This window comes from Limulus polyphemus, unplaced genomic scaffold (genome assembly GCF_000517525.1).
Source record: "Limulus polyphemus unplaced genomic scaffold, Limulus_polyphemus-2.1.2 Scaffold2472, whole genome shotgun sequence".
Taxonomy (NCBI): Eukaryota; Metazoa; Arthropoda; class Merostomata; order Xiphosura; family Limulidae; genus Limulus; species Limulus polyphemus.
In genome coordinates this window covers 43,278-71,080 of record NW_013668082.1, presented here as the reverse complement: position 1 = coordinate 71,080, position 27,803 = coordinate 43,278, and the positions used below count along the sequence as shown (strand labels likewise).

General features: G+C 34.1%; 1 protein-coding gene across 6 annotated transcripts in view; it reads right to left on the bottom strand.

Moving 5' to 3' along the window:
- The window catches only part of LOC106467057 (tRNA-specific adenosine deaminase 1-like), a 36,744-nt gene that overhangs the window by 5,930 nt on the left and 3,011 nt on the right, over positions 1-27,803 (bottom strand). For 3 of the 6 annotated variants that reach the window (XM_013927372.2, XM_022395168.1, XM_022395166.1), the window contains exons 2-9: positions 24,660-24,841; positions 23,841-23,912; positions 23,569-23,623; positions 18,999-19,129; positions 17,707-18,070; positions 9,622-9,846; positions 5,981-6,159; positions 3,567-3,666 (exon numbers count right to left, since the gene is read on the bottom strand). In XM_013927372.2, the coding sequence (XP_013782826.2) occupies positions 3,567-3,666; positions 5,981-6,159; positions 9,622-9,846; positions 17,707-18,070; positions 18,999-19,129; positions 23,569-23,623; positions 23,841-23,912; positions 24,660-24,816 (1,283 nt within the window). In that variant the 5' untranslated portion in view covers positions 24,817-24,841. Of the gene's footprint in view, positions 1-3,566; positions 3,667-5,980; positions 6,160-9,621; positions 9,847-17,706; positions 18,071-18,998; positions 19,130-23,568; positions 23,624-23,840; positions 23,913-24,659; positions 24,842-27,477; positions 27,547-27,803 lie in introns of those variants that run through there. The other 3 variants (XM_022395169.1, XM_022395170.1, XM_022395167.1) reach the window with 2 other exon arrangements.

The following is a 27,803-nucleotide window of genomic DNA, read 5'->3' as shown; positions in this document are numbered from 1 at the left end:
TTATACATTATATATGTATATAGATTATTGCTATTTTGAAATAAGTTCTTAAACATATTTTTCCTAAAATGTAAAACATTAAATAAAGCAAACAATTATCTCTTCTAGTTATGACTTTTGTACTCAGTTGCTGCTTGACGTAGGTTGCTAAGACTTTAAAAATTTTGCACATGAAGGATATGAAACAAAATATTTTTTTAGGTTTTATATATCCATTTGAATAATTAAAAAAATCATAAGTTACTGCATCAATACCTTAGAATTCCACTATAATTTATCAAGCTTAGTAACTAAGATGTATTTTAGTCTAAACAAATATGAAGTTTTGAGCAGACTAAAGACACAACCTACCTCATTGAAATCTTGGTTCAAAAGAAAGAAATGGCTCTAGCCATATTAGAAATGCTGAGAAAGCCACTAGGGGACATTCTGAGCTTTCAATTCGTTATTCACATGTCATAGACAGAAGTAAGTGTATATAAGGGAGTGTTTCCAAAAATGGAAAGAGGTAAGCAGGGCCATTGTGTTTGATTCAGTACATGAGTGATATTTCAGCAAACAGAAAAGATATGAGGTTTCATTCTAGCTTGTTAATATTGGTAATTTGAGATCCTAATTCGTATGAAACTATAAACTTAGTATTTTGACTTCACAAACATCTAATTTGAACCTGTGCTGCATTCAACATACCATGTGATACACAAAAATCGATGTTTAACTGTGTTTTTAATATTTACTTTTAAATTAAGAAATTGAGTAATGTATAGTTCTAAAATTTGAATTATAATCTACAGTTTGATACCAAACTTATTAACGTAAGTTCGTGAAATAGTAGTTCAAAAAAATTTTGAATGCAAATCAACAAATGATAGATAACATGGTCTTTCACCTATGACCCGTCTCGAAATGGTTAAAAAGATTGATTGGAAGTTTTCCCTGGAGACAGGTAAAGAGAACAAACAGTGATGGTACGACCCGTAGAGATAAAGAAGGCCTCAGCCTCCAAGGATGTATTGAGTGCCACAGACATGGAAGCTATATGCTTGTCAACCAACAGTGCCACACCTCCATGAACTCATCCATCACACAACTTGTCATTTCGGTATAAAGAAAACTGCCAAGAGGTGACAGTATCAGCAGGTCTCAGGAATTTTTCCTGTAAGGAGAGACACACAGGATAATAGGAATCAATTAAGGCCTTAATGTCATCCAACTTGGAATAAAAACCTTGACAGTTCCACTGTATAGAAGTGACCATTTTTATTTAGTTGGAGGAGAATTGGACAGAGAACCCTTATGTTTGTTACCACAACATTTTTCTTTAGTAGAAAGAGGTCTTTCGACCTCCATGGAACCAGCCCAGGGTCAATTGGGCAGATCTCTGTCAGAGGATGGATACTCCAGAGGAGATGGACTCGAGCAGCCACTGGATGTGCTGGTGGGGACAGAGACAGGAGTAGGCATAGACTTGTCAACTCATGCAACCATGGAAGGCAAAAGACTCTTCACATGGTGTGACAAAAACTCTGATGGAGGCACAGAAACATCTGTCTGCACTCCCATTGTCGCAGTGAAATGGAGTCCAGCAGCACATGTCCAAGACGGAACAAGGTACAACGAGAAATGTTGTTTACACTATGTAAATGTTGTACCTCTTTCTCCTCCACCAACTTAGGGTAAGTGAGGGTCCAATTGACACTCATAGGTGTCATGGTCTTTGCCACCACAATGAGCACAAGTCAGAGAACCATGACAAGATGCCTTAGAATGTTTGAACCAGAACCACTGACACTGGAAACAACTGAAAGGCTTAGGAATGTAAAGCAGAACTTACAGTTCAGATAACCTGCCCTGACAGTTGCAGGCAGATATGGTGATGTATATGTCAATACAAGAACATTGGTAGGCAACATAATTCCAGCTTTACGAGTAGAGATATGTCACACAGCAGAAACTCCTTGGCTGGAGAAACAAGCAAGGATCTCCGATTTGGGGATGCTTCTTAAATCCATCTCAATGCTAACTCCTTGTGAGGAATTCAAAGTAGCATGGGGAGTAACCTCAATAGGTATATCCTCAATGGTCTTTGATTTCAGGAGGAGTTCACTGTGTTTTGATGTTTCCATCAAGATGACCTCAGAACATAGCTTCTTAACTGACTTCAGAGAGCCAGCAAGCCCCTCTATTCTCTTCTGAATAAAAAAGGGAGACATTTGTCCTAAAAGTTTGTCACACAAAGAATGAAAAATTGAAGTAAAGGAGCAGAATGGTGTGGTGACTGCTGTTCACAGTCTTCCAAACAAGGTTACTTTCCTGACAACGAGTTTTTTTTGTTTTTTTTTTTAGGCCACTGGGTGCAGAATCCATAAAAATAGAGAAATTTCAGTGTCCACTGACCCCACCCACCATGGAGTCTTACAAGAGGATGCACTACATTGCTCAAGTAGAGCACTGTAGAGATGCCAAGGTTACATGTGCACTATACCAAAACACCAGCATCAGACACAAGGTCCACAACACTGGTACTCAGTTGACCCTAGCCTAACCGGACCAGCCGACTGACTCTGGGGGAGCCCAAGACTACCCATCTTCAGGAATTCAAGGCCAAAGTAATGTATTGAATTGTGACTGATATAAACTGACCACCAATGACACTCCTCAACCACCAGGATCCTCTACTGTCTTTCACGGGATGCCATGCACGGTAAACACGTGGGTAGATGTTCAGATCCCAGAGGAAGTAAACTGGAGATACAGAACCTTCCCTGGGAGGTCCCCTCACCATGTACAGGAATCCACCCTGAGGGGCATATATTATGAAACGACATACCCAGAGGTAGTAGCCCCTTTTCATCCACTGTGAAAACAGCCAGTGAATCACACAACTGACCAAAATAGTGGGCACTCAGGGAGTACTGAACAAAGAGCATCATAACAAAGTTAACAGCAAAAGCATCAACAAGAAAATCTAAATCTTGGCAAGAAAGCAAAGCTTATGTAAGGTCCCCTGATGTTTGTACAATAAATCATATGGTAGGTGGGAGAGTGGAAAATTATGTGTAAGTGACACATGCTCTGCAACGTGTAAAGGAGATTTGAAAATTTTTAATCACTGAATTTTGTTGACAGCATGAATTCAAACTTACAAAGGAAAGGCTTTCAGTATTTCTGAGGTCAATCTACCTGATATAAGACTTATTAAATATACTAAACGTAACTTTCTGAATAACAATTTAAGAACAGTCAGTTTGTTTGCAAGTTTGGTGTGGTTGGTTGAAATATCTTTTTGGCACATTCTTGTTACTTAACTGTGAAAACACGTGTACTTCTTTTCAATACGTTTTTATCAGTTAAAGTATTTCAACATGAGACCTGATGTTTTTTATTATAACTACCTCAGTAATTTACAATTACAACTAGTTTTGAAAATCAGTCCTTATTTTTCTACAACATCAGTCTGAAAATTACAATATACACTGGCAAATCATGGAAAACTTTCAGTCTTAATGTTCAACCCATATCCTTGAAATAAAATTTAAAAACATTTAATATCGTGTGTGTCCTACCTTGAACTGGGTTTATGGAGTGACTTCTTTGTTACTCCTTGTTTATAACCATTGACAGTGACTTCTAGTGGTCTATCTGGGACATCACACCACAGAATAGCTATCAGAAATAAAAGTTTTCATCAATTAAGTGTCTTTATCTAAAATTTCTAAGATGCAATCAACAACAACAACAAAAAAAAAGCTTAAAAGTGTACAAGACTAAGTGAAACAAAGTTAAGAATAGTTAAAAAACTGTACAGGATCTCAGATATACCACACTGAGGGGAAAACAAAACTGTAGAAGATTTGAGTTGCATTGCATCATGCCAAAGGACAATTAAAAGGTCTCATGCTGCAGGAAAGCAGGACTGTACATACAGAAAACCAGGATCCACACAAGACCTTATATCTATTATCCAGAAAGAAAAACACCTTAGATGAATCATAATTATGGATGTACATAACCCTTGATGTAGCATACTGAAAGATAATCAAGGACTAAGAAAGCAAAGGATAGCTCAGTGCTATAACAGAATAAAGATACAATATAGCAAAGATAGGATAAGAATTACCTGTGAGCAAGATACTGCACAAAATTGACAAAACTCAAGATGCGGCAGACTCAAGAAAAACCTAGAGCTGTTCAAGACTAAAAATCCACAATACCAAAAAAGAAACGTAAAAGGGAAAAAAAACAACTGTAGTACACTGTAGAAATTCCAGACCCTTACGAAATATTATATGCAGTATATCAAGTGAAAGCAAAAATGATAGAAATGTCTTGTTCCATACAACACCTGAATGTAGCATAAGAGCAGAGTATGAAAAGAAAGCCTAAAGTTATACAAGACTCAAATTGCAACATGACTAGCATTTTAAAGATTTAAGATACACCATACGAAACAAAAACCCTGAACCATAAAAGAGTTTGTAACAGAATACTAAAACAAGAGGGCAAGACTAAAGTAAATTAATCTGTGAGACTTTTTTTTCCTTTTTATTATCCATATTTTTGTGCACCAGCAATATTAGGCGTGGGGCATGCATATACCAAATTCATTTTTATTACCCATCAGGATCTCTATCAGCCTATCTTCAAATTGAAATTATTTTTAGGCAGGATTAAAGTAAGTTAATCTACAAGACCTTGGGCATGGTCAAATACATCAATCAAAAGGGTCCTCCTGAGTCCAAAACTGTAATTATATCTCTATGAGCCGCTATGTCCCAGCTAAAAAGCCCTGACACATACAAAATTCATGCTGTGCTTTGCTGAATAAAAGCTGAGAAATATACAACTCTAGATCCAGATTACCAAAGGAAACTTAAGAAATGTGCAATGCCCTGTAAGAATGAAAGCACATTACAAGATCCGAGATGTACCATTCAGAAAAACATCATCAATTCTGTATGTTGAGATAAAGAGCATGAAAGAAAGTCCTAACACTATGCAAGACCCATAACGTTGGATCAGTATATTATCATTGCCAAAACCACAACCATAATTACACATACCAAATAGTTAAAATCACAATTCACTATGAAGCACACCAAACAGTCAAAACAATAACCCACAATGAAGCATACCAAAAGCCAAAACCACAACTAAATGATTTGTTTAATTTTACATTACCTATAAACAATTTTCTGATTATTTCTTCATTCTTTTAACTATACTTAAATTGGCCACTAACTTCTAATGACTACAGTTAAAAATTCTATATGCCTTTAATTAAATCTAATTGAAGTTATTTTGTCTTGGTTTGGTTTATTTTGAATTTCATGTAAGGCTACACAAGGGCTATCTGCACTAACCAAGCCTAATTTAGAAGTGATAGACTAGATGGAAGGCAGCTATTAATCACCACCAACTGTCAACTCTTGGGGTTACTCTTCTACCAACAAATAGTGGGATTGGATGTCATATTATAACACACACATGGCTGAAAGGGAAACCCACAGATTGCTGGGCCTTGTGTTTCTTTTCTCCTAAGATTATAATACAAAACAGAAATGTCTAGGAAAGACCTCAAACAAAAGTCTTCATTCCATTTGAACAAAGCTAAGTTTCCCCTTTCCACTGATTATTGGTGTTTTTCACAACACATTCAATTGTTTTGTCAACCTTTTTAATACAAATATGCATAGCAGGTTTAACCTATATAGCAGTTTGTTCAGAAGAGCAGTTTTTCCAAAAATAATTAAACTGATACTAAATGGAGCTGATTATAATTAGTGTCTATCTTTATCTGAAACCTAAAAAAATTAAATAATTAAATTTATTACAATAATTGTTTAGATAAAAAACTATTTTCTCTAAATAGTTTTTTTATAATTTTGATTCTGCCAAGATCATCAACTTCTTTAGTAAACAACAGTTTAAAATCAATATTTGGTTATGAAAAAAAAAGTAAAACTTTATTAAGAAATACCTGAAGAACATGGAACAGCTTTTTCATACACCAACTCCACCTGCTGACGAGAATCTTCAAACTCTAAGTTAGACTGATAGATACAAGGGAGACTTGGATGATATCCTTTTGGAAGATTCTGAACCAATCTCAGTCGATCAAAAACAGCACGTACAATTGCTTCTTCATTAAATGGACATCTAAAAAATAGAAAATATTTACAGTTCCACTTGTTTTTTTCAACACTGACATGGACATTGATATGGAGAGACTGCTCCTCAGGAGAACAAACTCTGGAAAAGAGGAACATTGGTTTAAATGTATTGTATCAAATTGTATTAAATGTATTAAATTGGTTTGTATGTTTGATTGGTGTTAAGTACAAAGTTACACAATGGGCCACCTGTTTTGGGCCAACCATGGGTATGACAGCCCAAATATTTTAGTGTTAAAAGCCCACAGACTTACTGCTGAGCCACTGGGGGACTCTGGACAGATGTAAGGCGAGTTAAAAGAGGATACTAGGGCTGTATGGGATATTGAGTCACTACGACAATGAAAGGTGAAGAGAAGGAGAGAGAGAGACACACACACACGAGAAGACAGTGGATTTCTTGTCATACCTCATTAATTTACCACTGAAGGGGATGCATACGAGTATGTATAAGAGGAACAAGGGACTTGAGAGATGACAGAGTCCTCAGAAAAGGCAAAAACTCTTGTGCAGGAAAAAGATACATGAAAGTCTTGGTAATCAGAAGCTCCAAGTCTCAAAACCTTAAAGAAGAAAACTGAGTCCATCCCACATACAAATTGAGAACTTGACTGACACACTGAGTGTGCTCAAGACTAATTTGGAGAGCCTAATCAGCCACCTCCCTAACGAGAAGGGAAGTTGCAACAGTAGATGTTTCATTAGATAGGGCAAGAAGAGGCCAATCATCCATAAAGTAGAGTAACTGTAGGCCTAAGGAATGTATCCTCCATGTAAAAGCACTCCAAACCTGATTGAAAACAAACAAGGTTTTGAACTGAATATTTGACTGCTGTGGATGAAATGAAGGAAGTGACAAGTGGCAGCAAATTGAATTATGAGGCAAAGCATCTGATAAATTAATTATGGTCATCTGAGAAAAAGTATCCACCTTAGAGGAAAATACCATCAATCTTGAACCAAAGGACAATCAAAGTTGGTTCATGTATGAAAGATCTATGACATGTTACCAATATCCCATCTTCTTGGAAAAAATGAAAAGATGGGAGTAAAAACCAAAAAGTGGGATCGAGGACTTTTTCCATGGCATTCAAAATCTGATGAGGTTGAGAGTGAAAAACTCCAGATAAAGCACCCATGTAAATAAATAGTCCATAGGTGTACAAAGTGGAAGATCCAAGCTCTCACAGGGGTGGTCCAAAAAAAAATGCCCTCCAAAATCCATTACAGCCAACCTTCTAAGGGTGGTGGTTGTATAATAACAAGAGGAGGAGGAGAAGCAGGGGGAGGGTAACCCCACAAGGCTGTTGAGGATGAAAACCTGATGGTCCAAGAAATGCATGAGGAGTCTGACAATCTGCTTCAGATTGAAATTACAAAGTAGAAGGAACATCCTCAAAAAATCTTGTCATGAAGGAAAAGTACATCACGAAGGTCCTTCAGATAAGATTGAGGGATGTGAATTTCAGAAAGAATGGCATTCAGATACAGTACACAACAAAAACCAAGGTAACAGAGACACAATAGAAGAAAATTGAGGCCAAGTTGGAGAACAAGTATGTGCAAGTTTCCCCAGTAAAGCTGTCAGGGTTGTGATGTAAGATAAAAGAAAGTAAAATATGGCCATATAGTGAAAAAGCTTAGTAAGTAAGAGAAAAAGATGAGGAGATTGAGAGCGAGAGAGGAATAAAGAAGGAAATTCCCACAAGCTGCAAATAGAGATTAAACTGAATGAGGCTTATGCAACACGGTAGCCCTAGATTAAGAAAAAACAAATGTTACCTGTGTAATTGAAGGACAAAAGTGAGATTACCTGATTCTCATTGGAAAGAGGAAACTAAAATTAAAAGTTGGTGGTGGAAACAGTTAGTCAAATTCATCTAAAAATGAAGAAGGTTCACCTGAAGCAACAGAAACAGATGGTCAGGAGTTCTGATCCAAGATCATAACAACCACCTGGTGCACAATGGTGATAATATAACTGAATGCCAAGGTGCCTCCAGTCACCATTGCAGTAGTGAATGACTTTTCTAAAGGAGTGTCAGAAACCTTGAGAGATGTCAGAAATATGGACACATGAATTTGTAATCAAGACGTTCCACAAAACTGTTTAATATTTTTTAAATGGGTGTGGTATATCCATGTTACACAGGCTACTGTCATAATGATCAAACTGAAGAGCAGTTAATAAAAACCATTCACTGTGTTAAAAACAATGAGAATAGTACTGTTAAATAACCTACATCAGACTCTGGAACACATGTCCCAAAATTATGTAATTTGATTAAGAGGAAAATCAAATTAATATAACTTGAATCAAAGTTTTAACAGAAATGTGTACAATTTTGTATTATCTTTCTTTTGCATAATCAGTTAAATAAGGTATGAAAGACTACACTATGAATGGTAACAAAAGTTTAAAATAATAAGTACAAAAAGTCCAAAATCATGCTGAAAAAAAAACACATCTGAACAAAGTAGTGCTGAGGAAAATAATAATCTATTGAAACACTAGTGCTCATGGGGTTTCCTGCACATGGAAGTTGTGTTGTCTTCCTGTTGGTGGAGGGATAGTTTAATGATTATTACATCACAGACTAGTTCATTACACATTAATATGTGTAGGGGGAGATTTGTTCAAGGCTTGTGACATTCACAAATATCCTTTTGGCTGAAGTGTAAGGCAATAGCTCCTAGTTCTGTGGAGAGGTAAGTAGTGTTTCTGATTAGTATAATACAAGGTTTTTTGAAGATCTAATAACTAGAATTGATAAAATATACTACAAGGTTTGTTGAAGACTTACATACTAGTATTAAAGGATGAACACTACACTAAATGGTTTACTGAAAACCTAATAATTAGAAATGGTAACATACACTACAAGGTTTGTTAAGGTGAACTTACAAGCATGATAAAGAAGGCAGATCTACATGCTTAGAACTTATAATCTTGCTTGGACAAAACACCCAGTAAAAGATTTAATGAATATTTGCATAAAATCATTAATACAAAATAATAAGGTTACACCAAGCTTACCTTCTCGTACGTATGTAATGACCTTTATCTAACTAAGAAGTTTTCTGAGGATTTACTTACTGGCTTTGATAAAAACAAACTATAAGATTTAAACTAAAACTTAACTACCAAAAATGGTATAAAACTCTTTACAATAATGAACACTTACCAACAATAGTATAAACTCATTACAAGTCTTACTAAACACTAACAGTGTTAAAAAGTCACTGTAAGCTTTAATAAACACTTGCAAATGATACAACAATGATATAAATTCACTATAACGTCTAATGGACACATATATATAAGCACTAATGAAAAACATAAAACATGGTTTAATTAAAACTTACAAAACTCACACAATAACTCTAACAATAGATACTCAAAATTGATGACACAAAATATACATTATAATGTTTAATGAAGACTTACCTACCAATGATTATGGAAGAAAGATAAACAGGAAGTGCAAGAAAGTGAGACAGGAGGGCCCCCTGGAGGCCACATACATTCCATCGGGCCATTTTATCACTACATGAAAGTGACAGAGTTCGTTCTCCTCGTCCCGGTTTAGTCCTTAGAACTCCAGTCACATGGTAGTCTGCTCCTTCTCCTTGGGGGTCTTGATAATCTCCAGGTACACACTTTGCTCCTGTTCTTTTTACCAAAATTAAGTACTTTAAATTTATAATATCACAAGAATCTGAACATTTTGGTTAACACAATATGTGAATAATCTTCCCATGCAGATTTTTTAATGTTTATAGAATACTTTGTCAATAAACATACATTCTATACATACAGTCACAATAAGACTTTCTATACTTTCCTAGTCATTTGGTTCCTGATATTTACTTTATATACAAGTCATTAACACTAGCTGGAGCTTAACAAATTTCAATTTCATTATATGGTTTTAACCTTACAGTAACACAAAAACAAAATATATTAAGTTTTTAGAAAACCATCTTAATTGAAGGAATGTTAAATATTTCTCAGAATTAAAATTAAATATTTACTTCTGGGTGGACAAGAAGTTACAACTTTAACATTTTGAATCCAGTCAACACAAATCATACAAGATTTTCAACTAAAATTGTGAGTCCCTTTTTATTAATCTTTTCAAAAACATCTGGATGAATGGAGTATAAGACACAGTTCATTAATCAGGTTATCATTCTTAATTTTAACATATGGAAAAAAAAAAGATTTACCTCTGAATGAACTTACGACAGTCAAAATGAAGTCTGGAAATGAGCATGAGAAAGCTTTTAGGGGTGGGAAAATTGATGATGAATTTATCATCAAATTAAGTTAAAGCAACCCCAAACACTGAAAAAAGAATGAAGAGAACTAAAGAACCATAGAGTGAGATAACCAACAATACTGAACAATGCACATCTACAGTTGAAGTGCCACAGAAGCGAGAACACCATATAAAGTACTAGGTTGTCCAAAATCCATTACTATGGTAATGCATATCTACAGATGTAGTTCTTTGAGTTTTCATTTATTATTAAAGTAATCAACTAGGATATAACAAAATTGAGAACATCATCCAAAGTGCTAGGTTGTTCATAATCCATTATTACTGTGTAATAAAGCTAAATCTCTTGGGGAGCTAATCTACAACAAACTATACAGGATGAAGGCTCAGTGTTGACAACTATACAATCACATGACATATGATAACAAAGAAAAATAATGTAGATAGCCTAAACATTCATTTGTGCTACAGACTCACAATTGCTAAAGAATGTTTAGGAGATATCCAAATTAGGATTTTAAGTTAATACCTGTTGTATGAATGTAGGCCTGGTGTTAAGGGCAGGCAGCATAGGCTGTTGCATAGGGTGCCAACTACCAAATACTCAAGGGTTTCAGTGTGAGTAGAAGCACTGGCTTAATTTCTGCCTAGGGTGCCAGTTAAGCTATCACCATCCCTGCAAGTTTAAGGTAGTTACAAAATATCAATCCTCCATTAAACACAAAAAGATTTAATGTAAGTCATACAGTTCTGTAATCTGATAGGTAATGAAATTGAACCCGAATGACAACATATTCTATAAAGTGAAGAAAATGTGAAAAGTGTAAAAAATCTCATTATTTATAAGGCTCAGATCAGGGAAAGAAAAGAATCACTACTTTATATAAATAATAAAGAATAATTAAGGACAAAAATGATTTAAATAATGATGGTCTGTGCAAAGATAACACTAAATAAAAAGTAAAAAATTCAAAAGAAAAGAACATTCTCAGTCTTTGGGAGCCATCCGAGTATTCAAACTCTGTGGTGGCTTAAACAGATAGCAGAATAGCTTCTTAGTACATGTGAAAGCATCATTAAAATAGAATAATAGTAAACTGATATTCAAATTCTTGTTTCTAAATGTTAATGAATATACTGAAGTAAACAATTAACTGCAATTTTTCAAATTATTTTGTTTGAAAGCACCAAGCAGATATAGAAGCTGATTAATATACTACAGAAAAAATGTATAATATGCAGTGTTGTCTTGACATTCAGTAAGCTCAAAAGCATCTGTAAATGTAAATGAATCTATATAAACACAAACAATATTGTAGATGGCTGGTAAATAGTTATACTTACTTTAAAAAAATTGATTTTAAATAAACTGGTATGTTTCTTGCAAACTTTCACTAGTCAACTTGAATTAAAAAAAATGAAATAAGCAAAGTAGTGACTGGAACAAAAGACAAAAATAATGAGACCCTTTAATCCATGAGCACTGAGTTGGTCTATTGGACGATGCTCCAATTACAGAATTAATTCTTAAAATAATTCCAAGTCTTCACAAAATTGGAAAAGTTTTAGTAAACATTACAAATATGTTGTACACAAAAAAATCAGGATTTTAATAAAGTATTTCTGTTAAGATGTGTTTGTAAATTTACTTTAGTCAGTTTGACTCCAACTCTAAATAGTCTGAGTACAAGGTGATTTTCATGTTAAGAATAGCAACATTTTTTTCATCTTACAATTTTCAAATTTAATTTGCATAACCTCTAGAACCTCCTAAATGAATTTCAAGTGTTTTTGTTTTTTTCCAATAAAACTATCTGTTTTTCTCTCTAACTTAACACTGTAGGAGCTTAGTCCACTGGAACAACCTTGTAAAAGATATACAAAATCTAAATCACTTTTTTTTTTCCTAGAGTTACTGTAAACTGTAAAAGAAAATTAAAATGATATATCCTAAACTTCCTCAGTCTTAAAACAATTTACATCTATTTTTATTTAAATTTATTGTTTCATTGCTTTTTAAATCATTTGTAACTATCACAAATAGCAATAAATCACCCAGTGGAAGTATGGTTTGTTTGTTTGTAGTTAAGCTACACAATGGGCTATCTTATCTCTGCCCACCACCTGTATATTGAAACTCAGTTTCTAACTTTGTAAGTCCGCCGAAATACCACTGTGCCACTGGGGGCAGGTGGAAGTATGGAGAGTTTACGGTAAACAAAATTTCAGGTTACATAACATGATGTCTAACTATATATATATATATATTATGCATGCATTACTCAAGGCTACTTTTTTTTTCATTTACATATTTTTATCTAAGTTAATAGTTTTTAATTTTTACATACAGTTTAGTTACATTTCTTAAAAAATACATATCAATTAATAAACTATATACATAAAAAATAAGAACTTCATCACTCACTTCAGGATTGAGGCCTTTTGCTCTCAGAAAACACTCTTCATTAATCATAAATTTTTCTCAGTAAGTTGGTTGACCAAAAAATAATTCATATAGCTTTCAAACATGCATTTCAAAATACAAACAATAATTCAAGCAGTAAAATAGGATGCTTCAAAACTACTAAACTTTATCTGGCTTTCTAACTAACCTATAAAAAAATGTTTCAAAAAAGAGCACCTACTTCAGTCTTCATTCAATAAAATGTGCTTGGGAAATAGCACTTTTCACCAAAATAAGTTACCATGAAGACATCATAATTATGTATTTAACACAATGGCATTTCTATTAGTTATAAACAAGTATGTACCATTAACAAATAGGAACAAGTAAGTAACATGCAAGTATGGAGATGGTTGCGCGAACACCCTATTTTTGTGATGTAAAATAACTATCCTTATAATAGTTATAGTGCAGCTGCTTATGGTATTTAATGTTTTCTATATAATCTACACTCTTCTGATGAAGCACTAGCACTTTTTGGCTCGAAATAGTCGCATGCAATGGCTCCTTTTGACACTTTGTAATTGGAAGGTTGAAGCCATATTGCTATTATCAGGCTTTGTAGACCAGATTCTTTACAGTAGGTATCTGTGACTTTTTGGTGATAAATTTCAACAATAAAAAAACAGCAACACAGTCCACTTGTTTTAAAATAATATATTAAAATAAGTCTAATGTATATATATATAAATGTCCGTTACACTGTTGGTTATCACAGTTGTATCCAGATCTTTAGATAATTGTCTATTTTTTGTCAAAATCCACACAGACTGGTTCAATTACTTTAGAACACAACTGACAAGATGAATTATTCTTCTCTACCCTGTTATTACAATACAGTCTTTAATAACTTCACATTAAAAATTGTCACTATACACTCAATATTGCTAAACTCATAATCACGCATTCACGATCTAAATAACAATCTTTCGATATATATTTATAGCCTGACAGAAATCTAGAACATTCAATGCAATAGTGTACCAATGCTTCAGTGTACCAAATATCTTTATATACTAAACTCTTTGCCAGACTATACTATCATGTTGATATGAATGTTTGTCATCTGCACTCCATCAGTTGAATAATTACCTGAGGTGTAAACAAACCAAAGAAAGACTGAGTGCTCTAGCTTTAATACATAATCATTATGACACTACTATCAACATTGAAACTGTATGTAAGTTATTCATGGAAAAGCACTCCAGAAGAATGGACAAGCTAACATGTTATTTCATTAGTTCATACATGAACACATATGATAGCAAATGATTGAAATAGCTAATATATTACTGTTGTACAGAGTTGTTTAAGTTAGTACTATAACTTAACAATTAATAACTACTCTGCATGTAGATAGTACAATACTTTACTATAATAAAACATACATATTTATGCTAATACAAGTCTACTTCCCCATGCAGTGTTACAACAGAATGATGATTTCCTGGCTTTTCATTGGATTTTATGTGAACAGCCATGCAATTGGTTAAGCTATATTTCATGTAAACATTGATTCCAAATTTAATCTCATAGCACCTACTTTTCACAAATTATCTGGGGAGGGGGTATGCCCTCAGACCCCTCTAGCATTAGAATGTTCTGCATGCTGATTGTGCTTAGCACAATATGTATTTGCTTTTAATCTCACAAATTAGAACCACCTTTGAAACATTCTGCATACGAGGACCGATTTATAGAAAAAGAATGAACAAAAATTGGTTTCATAAGTTAAACTACTTAATTTAAAAGGTTTACAAATTAGGACTTAAGTCATGTTACAATAGAAAATAAAAGTAATTTATGGATCCTCCCCAACGATTATCAGTGTAGAACATTGGTTTATATTAATCACAGTTTTTGTGCTTCAGCCTTCATGGCTAGCTTATACAATTTTATAAATGATACCCACATTTGGTATTTAAATAAAAATTTAAATTTAGATTTGTTTTATAATGTGTTAAAGAATATAGTTTACTCCATGGACAAAAACCATAAGCATATAATATTAAATAAAATAATATATAAATAAAATATCAATAATTCATGTTAATAATAAATTAACTGCTCAATCACGTTTTGTACCGTACTAACAAAAAACTAGTAGGATGCATATGCCTAAAACCACTTACGTCAATGAATTAGCAGGCGCGAACTTGTTCAACTCAAGAGGGCTCCTCCTTCCCCATTCGGTTCCACTTTTTTTTTAATTCTATGTTTATTATTAATATATAAGAATGTTGAATTACTTCATTTACTCAAAGGGGTTATGAAAGATTTTGAAGTATTCCATTTTCTCAAAGACAAAAATATAGGGTTTTGCTTAAGAATTTTGTTCATTTTAGATAGTTTTTCAAAGCTGAACAAAGCAGAGTGCTTTGTCAAAATATAATTATATAAGTTATTAGTATTTTTAATTGTTATGGAGTTAACGCCAATTTTTTAAAGAGAAAAAGCTGGCAAAACATGATTATAATCAATTGTATTTGCCATAAAATATTACAGTGGTACTTATTACATCTTCAAATACTATATTTGTTATTAAGTCTCTCAGCATTTTTCCAAAAAGAAGAGTGTATAATAGTATTTCAACCGCAATATATCCAGAACCTCTTTATTTATTTTTATTAAGTACAAAGTTATACAATGGGTTATCTGTGCTGTGTCAATCACAAGTATTAAAACTGAATTTTTAGCCTTATAAGCCCTCAGATTTACCACTGAGCCATGGGGAGACAATACCAGAACTTGTCAAACCTTCTGGGATACAGAAAACATAGTATTTGTCAGAACGCTATTTATATAAGGGATTTGTTAGAATAACAATCGTTATTGTATGAACGCATTTTGTTTTCTTTTTATAAACTAGTGAAGCATGAACTATAATCAGTCATATTTGTAATAGTATTAGTATTATTGTGCTTTTAAACACTACGCTCTTCAATGAGTCTCTTTGGGATTTCTAGAGAAAAAGGGTGTATAACACTATGTTCATCGTATCCATTGCATTCTGATGATGCATTTTGCTCAGTACCAAAAATCATTCTTATTTTAAATTATGACTTGTATATTCTGTAGAATCCTGAAACACATATAAAGGAAGAAAAAATCTAAAACAGATTCAAAACTCAAAGATATCATGTGACTAAAGAAGTGAAGATTGAGAATTTATTTACATATTCACTTTTTAAATTTAAAATTAAAGTATATTAAATTAAATTTGGATTATGAACTACATTTTGATGCTAAGTTTATTTACATACTTCAATGCAACTCTGTAAAAGTTGTGACATGGGCACACTGACCTCCAAATTTGCACATAGGATTAACTAGTGAAATCAAAAAGAAGTTGGTAAGAAAAAAGTAAAACTTTCATATCACATAAAACACACAAACAAGCATTTTTATCATCAGAAGAGAAACAAAATAACACATGAATTTAAACCCACAGGAACTATGGAAGTCAAAGTTCAAGAGACATCAGACATAATGAGATGTACTATAATACCAGTAAGATAAGAAGACAAAGAAATAGCAAGAACAAACAAGCTCATGTCGGAATGTACGCATTAAGCAACCCTTTTATGTAAAAAAGAACTCTGTGAATTTAATATGCCAAGATAAAGTATGGATTTCTGGAGAAAGAGGAAAGTAAATAAATTAATCCATCTCTAACATGTAAGGCATATAAGAAAACACCAGGAAGATAATTCCCCCACCCCCATAAAAAAAAGAAACAACTATTTGGATGAAAATCACCAAGTGAGAGAAAAGTAAAGTGAGAAAAGGGAAAAGCATCCTCAGGTCAACATCTAACCTAAAAAAGGAGTAAGACTCATGAATGCAAAAAAATTCAACTGAGGAGTTAACAAGGAACAAAGGTTCAGAAAAATGAATCCTTGGTGAAAATTGAAAAGAAATTTTGCCAACCAACGAATCCCACCAGAACAGAAATCAAATGGATGAGGTGAATGAAGAACTAGTATTTTCAATATGAATGGTAAATTATTTGCCTTTGCCATTACTGTTGGCTAAATAGCTAGATCAAAGACCCATATGGTGCAAGTATAGCCATCCTTAAGTTTTTACTACTGACCCAAAGGAAGGCAGCCATCCAGCAGCATTTGCCACTACAATCTCTTTGAACTGAATAATAAGATGAATGTTGCTTTTATGATGCCCCCCACAGCTTAAAGTGTACAGCATATTTACTTCCCCCATGCCTTGTACTTCAGATCCTCTGGGCTGCACAGCCTGACACACCACTAAACCATATGTAGCCCAGAATGATTAAAAAGTAGAATGGTTACATTAAACGCAAAGCCTACCAAAAGAACTAACTGGCAAAATGCCTGTAAGAGATGAAAACATGTCTGTAGTAAAGTAAAAAAAATGCAAAAACTAAATTTTTTCTTCAAAGAAACTTATAAAATTTGGAAAGAAAAGAGCACCACAAGATGCATGTTGATTTATCTTCTGAAGCATAATGAGGAATTCAATGTGATATGTCTAAAAAACCTAGATCACAGTAGTATATTTTGAATTTATCAAAAAGAAATTGCATCAAAACTTCTTTAAAAGATTATACTTGTATAAATGTTTTAAACATGAGTAAATATTGTGTGAAACTTTTAGTCACAACCTACAAAAGGTCTCTTGTTGTCCTTTAATGTTATGTTGCATAAATCTAAATCTAAATAATTAAAAAATTAAACAATTAAACCTATATTAGACACAATTTGTTCTCTCTGAAAATAAAATGACTCAATATTTACACATAACTTACCTGTGGATATCAAATATATCCTGACCAGTAACACATTTCTTGGGACAACCCTCTTGAGTATGAGAATGGTGTACAGTGGAAGTGTCTGATACATAACAGCCAACATCTGTAGCATCCAAAACAGTTGTCTGGCTTGCAGGACCATCATTTAGTAAGGCCAAATTGGTAGTCTGATGATCAGTTAAGGAATCTATTTCCCCAGTTTGGACTGCTTCATTAACAGGACTACATGAAGTTGAAATTGTCCTGTTACGTTTGTTTGTTTCAGGAGGACTTTCACACGAATATTTACGTTTTAATCTATGTTGTGATCTTACCTGATCACAAAAGTCATGCATTTTGGGAAAGATTGAGGCATCTCCACCTGAAACAATTACATAATCAAATATGGCTGACTGTGTAAAATAAAAGTATGATTATTTTCTATGAACATAAAGAAAGCAAATAAAAAATGCAATATAATTAAAACTGCAATTTGTTTTTTACTTCCTTGCTAATTTCTAGTTTCATACAAAATATTATACAACTAATAATTACTATAAACCAGCATCCATGTTTTTATGTATTGAATCATTTATGTGTGACAATTTCAAAAAAACAACTATAGCATTCATACATTCTAATTAAGGCATAACTGGTAAAAGTACATAATTACATGAAAATAGAAAAAATTATTACATGCTTAAGAGCACCAGCCCCTCTATCATCTTCAACATGAGGTTCTAGTTATTTGTTGTGTAGAGAGGTGAGTAACATTTCTGAAGTTATCATTTTCTTTAACCTGAAAATGTATTTCATGATAACTACTCACCTTTCTGCACAATATCCCACCATCTCTCCCCACTTCCAGTGTATTTCTTTTACCTCCTCAAGAATGAGCCTTTTTTCAAATGCTAGTGTTTATTGGGATTGCTATGCATGGAGGTTATTCTGCCCTCCTAATGATGATTATACTAAAGGCTGGTGCAGTACATGTTAATACATATAGGGATGTGGGCTTCTTTCAAGGCTTGTGGCAAGCACAATAATCTTCATGGGAATGGCACAAGGTAACAGTTATTTGTTGTGCAGAAAGGTGAGTAATGTTTCTGAAACATAAATTCCAACAAGGTGTTATTTTGCTGAAGTTTAATATTGCAATAATGTTTGTTGGAAGCAAAATAAACAGTCAGTTTTTATCAAACACTTACTATACCAATCATATTTAGTCTAACTTATACTCAGCTTTATATTTCAATATCAACCATTACATGCATCCTTAATATAAAAAATAAAATACTAATCTTTCTTACATGGAGTATGGCTGATAAAAAAATGAACTTTTATCCCAGGTTTCATTTGGCATATACCCTCATCCTCTGTCAGTTCCAAGAATTCAGAAGTTTTCCCAATAAATACTTGATGAAGTTGATGGTATAGGTATCTAACAAACAAGTCCTTAAAGATGTAACTTGTATATTTTTGTTCAAAAATCAATAATTATACAGTCCTATTCACAAAAGTTTCATTCACAAAAACATATCAGCATGAAACAGAAATGATTTTTACTCATCTTATTTTTGTTTATTAGTTCTTATTCTTAAAAACAACAACAAAAACAACTTTTTGTTTGCAGCTGTTTAAGTTTTAAAAAGTTCTGAAATTATAAACACATTTCAATTAATGTTTTTGTTTAACTCTGACCTGGCTTGACATTATCTGGATGTTTAGTGATATTAACATCCTTGTACTGAAGTTGTGAACACTGAATTAAGTGTACTGATGTTTTCAAGTTGGTATAATATTATTGTAATGATTTCAACTGTCAGGTAGGTTCATTTGGATTATTTTGTTAAGAAGAGGAATGGAAAGTCTAGTTAGCTTAATGATAATATAAGCATTTTATTTCTCTAACTGTAAGTCCTTCAAGTTAACTAATATTCGCTAACAGGCCTAAGCCTATAGTAAACCCTAATAAATGCAACAATCTCACTTACTTGCTAATTTTCTTGCTCTACAAAAAAATATGGTATATCTTTTAACATTTTGTTGAAACACTAATATGGCACTGAACTAACTAACTCAATCAAATAATATTTATTCAGGCTCAATAACAAACCATTGTCTACTCTAGCCTAATTCAATTTTTTATACTATTCATATTAAGCCAAACATTTATCTCATAACACAAAATCTCTCTCTCTGGCCAAACAACAATAGAAATACCTATATTAAAAAGAGACTAAAACACTGCTCCTCTCTGGTTTGTGAAATCCTTTAAACAGTTCTATTATACAAACAAAATAATAGTACATTAAACTTCCATAATTAACAATGTTAATATATTCATAAATATAAACATTACAACAATCAAAGCATTAATTTTGTGAAATAAAGCACAAATGAAACAAAACTTTCTTTCTTTAATAATTTACTGTCCAGCCACCAAATCTTTCTAGTGGTTTTCTGTAGCTTATTATACAAACACTAGCTGTCTTGTTACTAGGAGATTTAACATGAGGAACCAACTGGTGGCTTCATACCTGGTGATACTTTGGAAGTGGTCTTTAGGAACCTCAGGCTCTTCAACAGGATAAAGTTAACTAGTTGACTGTTCTCTTGCCAACATACTTCCAAAGACAAACACAGTGAATGACCTTTGGTTTGAACTATTTGTCCTATGAAATACATCATTGATTCTTTTCAATACTGCATAAGAGTCCTTTCCAGCATCTATTTAACTTTGGAGACTGTCCTTTCGAACAATGTTGATTGTGCAGCCATATCATGTCACCACAATGAAATACTGTCTTATTAGAATTTGTAATATGTTAGCTTTTCATCTTATCATTAGCTAAGTTATGTCCTTCTTGGACAAAGTCATGAATGGCATCAGTGATGTTCCTTAATTTCACTAGATATGCCAGAATGCAAGTACAGAAGGTCCAATGGCACTATATCATCTTCTAAACATCAGTAATACTGGTGTATTGCCTGTAGCTTCATATATTGATATATCATGAGTAGGAATGGAAGATCTTGATCCCATGTTTTCTTATGTTCACCCACAGAAATGGCTAACTGGTTTAAAACTATATGGTTGCATCTTTCCACTATTCCATCACAAAAAGGAATGAAAGACTGTTGTCTTGGTCATTTTGTTCCAAGTGTTTGACAAATTCTCTAAAACACAGCTGATTCAAAGTTACTTCCCTGATCTGAGTGAGGTTCCACAGGCATCCCAGACCTTGAAACAAATTAATTGACAAGCTTCCTTGGTAGTTTCTGGATCCTGATTAGGATAGCATATGTATCAAACCATCTGGTGAAATAATCTATTACCATCAAGATGTATTTATTATCACTGTTGTAGAAGGCCAAGCACACTGACAGCAACCCATTTTCAAATGGTTTTCTTACATGTACTATTGTAGTTGTCCTTGTTATTTCTTTTAAGAATCATTTTACACAAGCACAATTTACATGATTTATGTCAATCCCCTACAGATTTCCATCATTTAATGCAGTAGAAATATTTTTTCATCTTCTCCAGTGTTTTATTAACTCCTACATGTCCAGCTCTTAAATGGATGTGGAATGCTTCTGAGTTCAGTGATTGTGTACCAACTGAAGTCATAATTTCTGCCTAATGGTATTTTTTCTATTTTCAACATAACAAACCTTCTCATAAGTGAAAGAAATCCCACACTGCCCATTAAATCTTTGACTGTGGACTGTATTTTCCCACTGTCTGCCATGAGGGTCATTCTGCATCCTTTCTGACCCACTGAATAATTTGTTTAACACTCATATCATTTGCCTGAGCTTCTTTCGGGTGATTGTTGGACCACATTAGTTATTCATCATATGTGGATGTCTCACCTTATATTCTGCTCTGTTCCACTTTAGATCAGTTGTCTTTACTGTCATGTACTTCTCACACTGTTGGCATTTTTTGGTAATATAAGGTTTTCAGGATAATGCATGTGCATTTCCATGGTACTGTCCAGGGCAATGTATAATGATGAAGTAGTACTCATGAAGTTTCTAGAGTTTCTAAAGCTATCTGGCTTTCTGGATTGTGGAAATTCATCAGTCAATTCAATGCTACTTGATCTATCCAGAATAAACTTTTGTCCTTAGGGGCAGTGATGGAAGCAACTCTAATTGGTTGGAGCATGTTCTGACCATACCTTGTGTGCTTACCTCATCTCTACCATCAGACTCTACTGAACTGACACCAGCTGCGAGAGGAGGGCACAGTAGTCACGCTACAGAGATTGATATAGTGTGTGCACACCTTAACTCAACTGAACAGACATCAGCCGCAGAAGGAGGGCAATGGTATAATAGTGCGTTATCACCTCAATTCAACTGAACAGACTTTTGGCTGCAGGAGGAGGACAGCATCATGATATCTGGTCACCTCAACTCTACTAAACAGACATTAGCTGCAGGAAAAAAGCATGGTATTATAGAGCTTGCTTGTCTCAACTCTACTGAACAGACTTTGGCTGCAGGAGGAGGGCACAACATCCCAGTGTGTGTGCTCAACTAAACTGAACTGAACAGACTCGGGGAGAGGGCACAAATGACACGTTATATGTATAGCCATATGAGGGGTAACCTGCACTACACTGACAGTGTCATCACTGCCACACTTCACACTGTATTGGTACTCAATTGTATATCACCCCAGCATACGAGTCCAATTGGTGATGGTTCTTCGTGGTCCACGATTCCAGTGACTAGGAATTGGTAAGTGATTAGGATTGCCTGTGCTCTACTTGATTAGAAAGGGGTTAAATTCGCAGTAAGCAGACCTGGAGAAAATGCCCAGATCCCCATCAGTCCTTCAATTTGGGAAGGGCCTTTTACTGGAGACAGTGCAATGGGTGACAGAAAAATCTTATTTTGAAAAACCAGCAAGTGCAAGCCAGGGAAGAGGGCAGAACGTACCCCTGGTGTTGGCTTTTCCATGATAGTCCATGGATATCTCGAATGGTCTTGTGGAATACCCCTTCTCACAGTGAGTATATATGGAACCAGAGCAGATGATACGAGTGCTTTTCATTATTTTGGCTCAATGCAGATTTTGGAAAATAAGTATACCCTGGGAGGAACTACCACCCACCTGGTGGGATCCTAGGCCACGAAAGGAGCTTTGAAAGAGAAATAATATTTCTTCTTCTCAAAGACAGTGGAATGATAGAAGAATGTTGACCTGCAGAAGACAAAAACTATGAGGAGATAAAAAAGCCAGAAGGTGTAGAGAAGTCAAATGCATGGAAAGTGTCCACATACCCACCTGGAGGAGGTCATCCTAAGGCTGGTGAAGAAGAGATGTAAGAGAAGGAGAAAATTGACAAATCAAATGCAAAGAAATATGAAATAGTCTGTGAGCATGCCCAACTCAATATGAACATTTTAATTGAAGGAGATAATGGATCTAACAAGTAAGGGGAGAAGGAAAGGGGTCCATGAATAGGCACACCAAACAGGTCATTGGAGCCAATTGGGATCCAAATGGTTCAATAGGTGAGAGACAGAAGGAAGAGAGATAGAAAAGAAGTACAGGCAACCTCCCGAGCAGTTAAGGACTGAGGAAGACAAGACTGGATCGGGTAGAGGAATATTGAAGTGTGGTAGAAGAGGTTGTGAGAAGCAACTGCAAGACAGGTTTCAAATGCATTTCACAACACACACACACAGAACTACCAATCATCATTTTAGATTATGTTAGTTTAGCTACTTAGAAAGAATTAGGAAAATTCGACATACAAAAAAAGTTTTTTACACTCAGAAAAAAATATATTAACCTAGATAAAAATATTTTGCTTTACATGCAAATAAGTGCAACTCAAAGACCTAATTGTAGTTTACCTTATGAAAAGTCTTCTTACAAGGACTTCAGCATGACTATCACTAATGGCAGCACCTAACGCAAAAATCAAAATATGTAGGATTATGAAGAAACTATCTGATATAAAATTAATCAGTTGTGTTTAATGAAGTAAAATGCCAATTCTCACAACAGCACTTAATCAGCTTTTCTCTCAAAACAATCATTCTGAATATCATGTACAAATTTAAAACATATATTAAAACTAGAATTTTTGGAGCTTGCATAACAGATTTATCACATCTTACACTACCTTGACAGCTAAGTTGGGATGGACCAAGACACTTTGACCCTGTGGCAAGGGAAACAACCTTCAGGTCATGACCTATAAAAAATAAAAAAACAATTGTATATGCCAACTAAATATCTTGATTTTGCTGCATACCACTACATGAATGGTGTATACACATCTTGAGGTTATTAATTAGCTAGGTTTAAATATTCACATTGACTACTGTATGGAAGTTATGGGAAGCAAAATTAGCTAATTATCTAGACAAATTTAAAAGATCCACTGACTATGATGTAGAAGTTAATGTAAGTAGGATCAACTAGTTAGTTAGATTCCAAATGGTCAAACTAACTACTGTATAGAAGTTTTATCAGTAGGCAGTTAACTTGGCTTAAACAATTTCACATTGAAATTACTGGAAGTAGGATCAGCAAGTTAGCTACATTCAAAATGGTCACATTGTCTATTATATAGAAGTTTCTGGAAGTTGGATCAGCTAATACATAGGAGTGTTTGTTTCCAAGACTTGTACATTTCTAATCAATTCCTTGATTATGAACTGAAAATTCAAAGTCTGCAGTATTCATAATATTGTTAATGATCCACATATGTCCATTTGGTTTTGGAAAATTCAAATAAATATTCATCATACTTTCCATCTCGTACACTTCTATTGTTACTGTAGGACCCTTACTTCAGGACTTAAAATTGGAAATAAGCAATAATGCTCATAATAATAATTTCCTTACACTTTCATTTCCTACCTCTGAAAGTGGGAGAAAAAATGGCAGTTGGCACAATGCTCTAATTTAACTATGTACAGTTAATGGAACACATTACCTTTTGGTAAAAAATCTGAAGAAATCACTATTGCTGACATGTGTGTCCATTCCTTTCCCTTCTGAGGTTTTCCAGTTTTAGGTAAAGATTTGTAATGACTGTAACACAACTTTGCAAGTTTATCTGCAAATAATACCTTCTCAGTTGGGTCACTCATGGCTTACAAGTAATAGATCATCAATCTGTCAACAAAAAAATGTCACTACTCAGTTTTCACACATGTATTACCTATAATAATGCTTAACATGAAAGGATTAGAAAATATCTAACGAATACCATAAATTTCTACTGTATATATGTATATATTAATGCTTAACAGGCAGAACCTAATTAATACCTGAATTTCTGTAGTACGTACATATACTATACTGTTCTTAGCTAATGCCTAATTATCCATAGTATGTATGATTATGCTCAAACTGAAATATTTTAATTAATGCCTAATTATTTTTTTAAATCATAGGTTAAGCTGTAGTTTTCAGAAAGTCCAATGACTCCCTGGAGTTTGTTTGTAAAGCTTACTTAATGGAGAGAAAGATTAAAAAATGTTTTGAGGAAAATTGCAGAACTACAGTATGAAAAGAAGATAAAGTGAGGAAGTTAGTGTAGTAAGAAAATAAGCAGAAAATCTCCAAATGAATATTGTTCTTGACAAGAAAAAACAGGGAGGAAACTGATGAGTTTACTAAGATGTGAAATGCAAGATGGCTAAGAAAGCAAGTTCTATATGAATCAAACTCAGGTTACTGTTTCACACAGATTTGGACCTGTGGCTGTAGGTTTGAGGTTTTACTAGTGAGGAATTCTCTAATGAAATCTGAAAGGTTTAATTATGGTGGAGCACACAAGAAGACTATAACTATAATTTGCTTACAATGTGCTAAAGTTATGAATGGTGTAAACAAAAAATAGTTTAGTGGTGAGAACTAAAACTTTTTTATCTGTAGAACTACAGATGTTGGTAACGGTATATTTGAAGAATTACACAAATACAAAGAACTATTTCATAGCTTTTAGGAAATAAATCATCAAGTGTTAAAAGTCTATTGTGCAAGATCTTCCTCTTGTGAGAAATGAAGAAAAAATGTTTAACATGGTGCAAGGAATAGATTAGATTATTGAAGAGATGTCTGGATCAACATACAAACTGGTAAGATTTGTAGAACAGGTTTAAGGAAGGAGGACAGATATATGCACGTGATGTAGTTCAGCTGGGAAGGTTTAGGAAATTTTTTATTTTAGGAAAGCTTTAAATGACTTCATTATGGATTGTTCAAACTAAGTCTAGATAATGGTAATTAACTGATCTGACCTTAACATGGATTTTGAAGGACAAGAGATAAATGTAGTGGTTAGTAATACTGATGTCATTTTTTATTTTTTTCTTACACTAATATTAAAAGCCTTGGCAATAAGTTGGACTATAATGATAGTCACCAAGTTAGACATCATTTATATTCCTTAAACTTAGTTAAATGAAGATTACAAAGATGTTATTTAGAAAGCTTCAAGGTCTTTTAAAGATACTGAGTTATTAAAAAATGGGAGAGGGGTAATCTTATCTGTTTAGACATAAGCTGAAAGATTTTGTGAAAAGTAATACCATCTAGTTTGAAAATAAAATGTGGAATGTGTTAAATGTTCTCAAAAGAAAAGCAGTTGCTTATTAGCATTTTACACAGACCACTAAATCAGAATATGCTGGCATTATATATATTGGCTTATCATTAAGATATACTTTCTAACCACTTTTAATTTTTTTCCACAATTTCACAAGAGCCTAATGTTATAATTTTCCTATACAGTAAAACATATTTCCAATAGGTGTAGATGATGCTGGTCTTCCATTCATGTGCACCATCTCCATGCAATGGCCTCTGAGGGTTGAAGTTGCACCTGGCTTCCGTGAGTATCCAAAGGGTGCAGCTGCATATGATTTTAAAGGCAATCCACTTCTGTGCACTGGTATATGGAAGTTTGTGATGTGCTCCAATGCTGTACAGTCCTGTCTGAAGAGATGTTGTTCCTTTGGAAGTGATCCATCACCTCTTTGATTGGGATTCCTCACCTTACCATCACACAGATGTCAGTTCTCAGGGACTGGTTTTGAATTTTGAGCAGAACCAATCAACAAAAGTCCTTACACGTGTTGCCTGGTGCTACAATCATTTAGATGTCGGTTTCTCAAATGTATGGTTAGTTGTGGATTGTGCACATGCGCTCGTTTCACAGATCAGTTTTCACAGTATATACTTCTGTTCTATGGAACTTGAGGTGCAAACTGTGTGGACCCTCCTCCTACCACAGATCAGAGGTTATATTCCCAATACCACTTGGTTTTGGACGAAAGTTGACCAGCCGCATATGGTCTGCCATGCCTTAGCCACTCTACACCTTGGAGCACATCCAGTTTTGCTTTCTCTCACATTATTGTCTGTAAAAGATTCATCTACAGCCTCTCTTCATCAGGATTGTATGTTTTTATGTGGTTCAGATTCCAATCCAACCGTTTTCGCTTATTCTTTGGTTGTGCTCCCCCTTTTTTCTGCCAATGTCTACAATGCTCTATGCACACAAAGCAAAGACTATAGTTGGTACAGAAGTGATGTGGTCTCACACGAATGATTCTTTATTAAGAGGATCATCAGTTTAGGGTATTCTTCAGATGCTTTTGCAGGGTGCTTCTTTATATCCCTCGCACCAGTCCCTCCATCTACTCAATGTAGGATTTTTAGCTATATAAGTGAGCAGAGGTAATGTATCGTATTGGAAGTTATAATTTTCCCATACTGAAAATATATTTCTGATGGGTACTTACCTCCTCACTTTCCACCCTTCCTTCCCCACTGAAAACCGGTGCTTCCTTTTCTGCCTAAACATAACATTTTGGGACAATATGGGACCCATTGGTCCATCTCGGCTGTTCATCCTCTAAACTAAATTAAAATGATTTTAAAAATAAATAAATAAATAAAAAATCTTAAAGCCAGCCCTTTTCAATCTTATACTTGTCAAGCTTTTTCTTAAAGTTAAACTCACTTAAATTTACTGCCTCCACAACATCCAAAGGCAACCAATTTCAAAGGCCAACCACCCTGTTAGAAAAATGAAACTGTCTAAGCTGAAGAGACTCCTACCTTCACA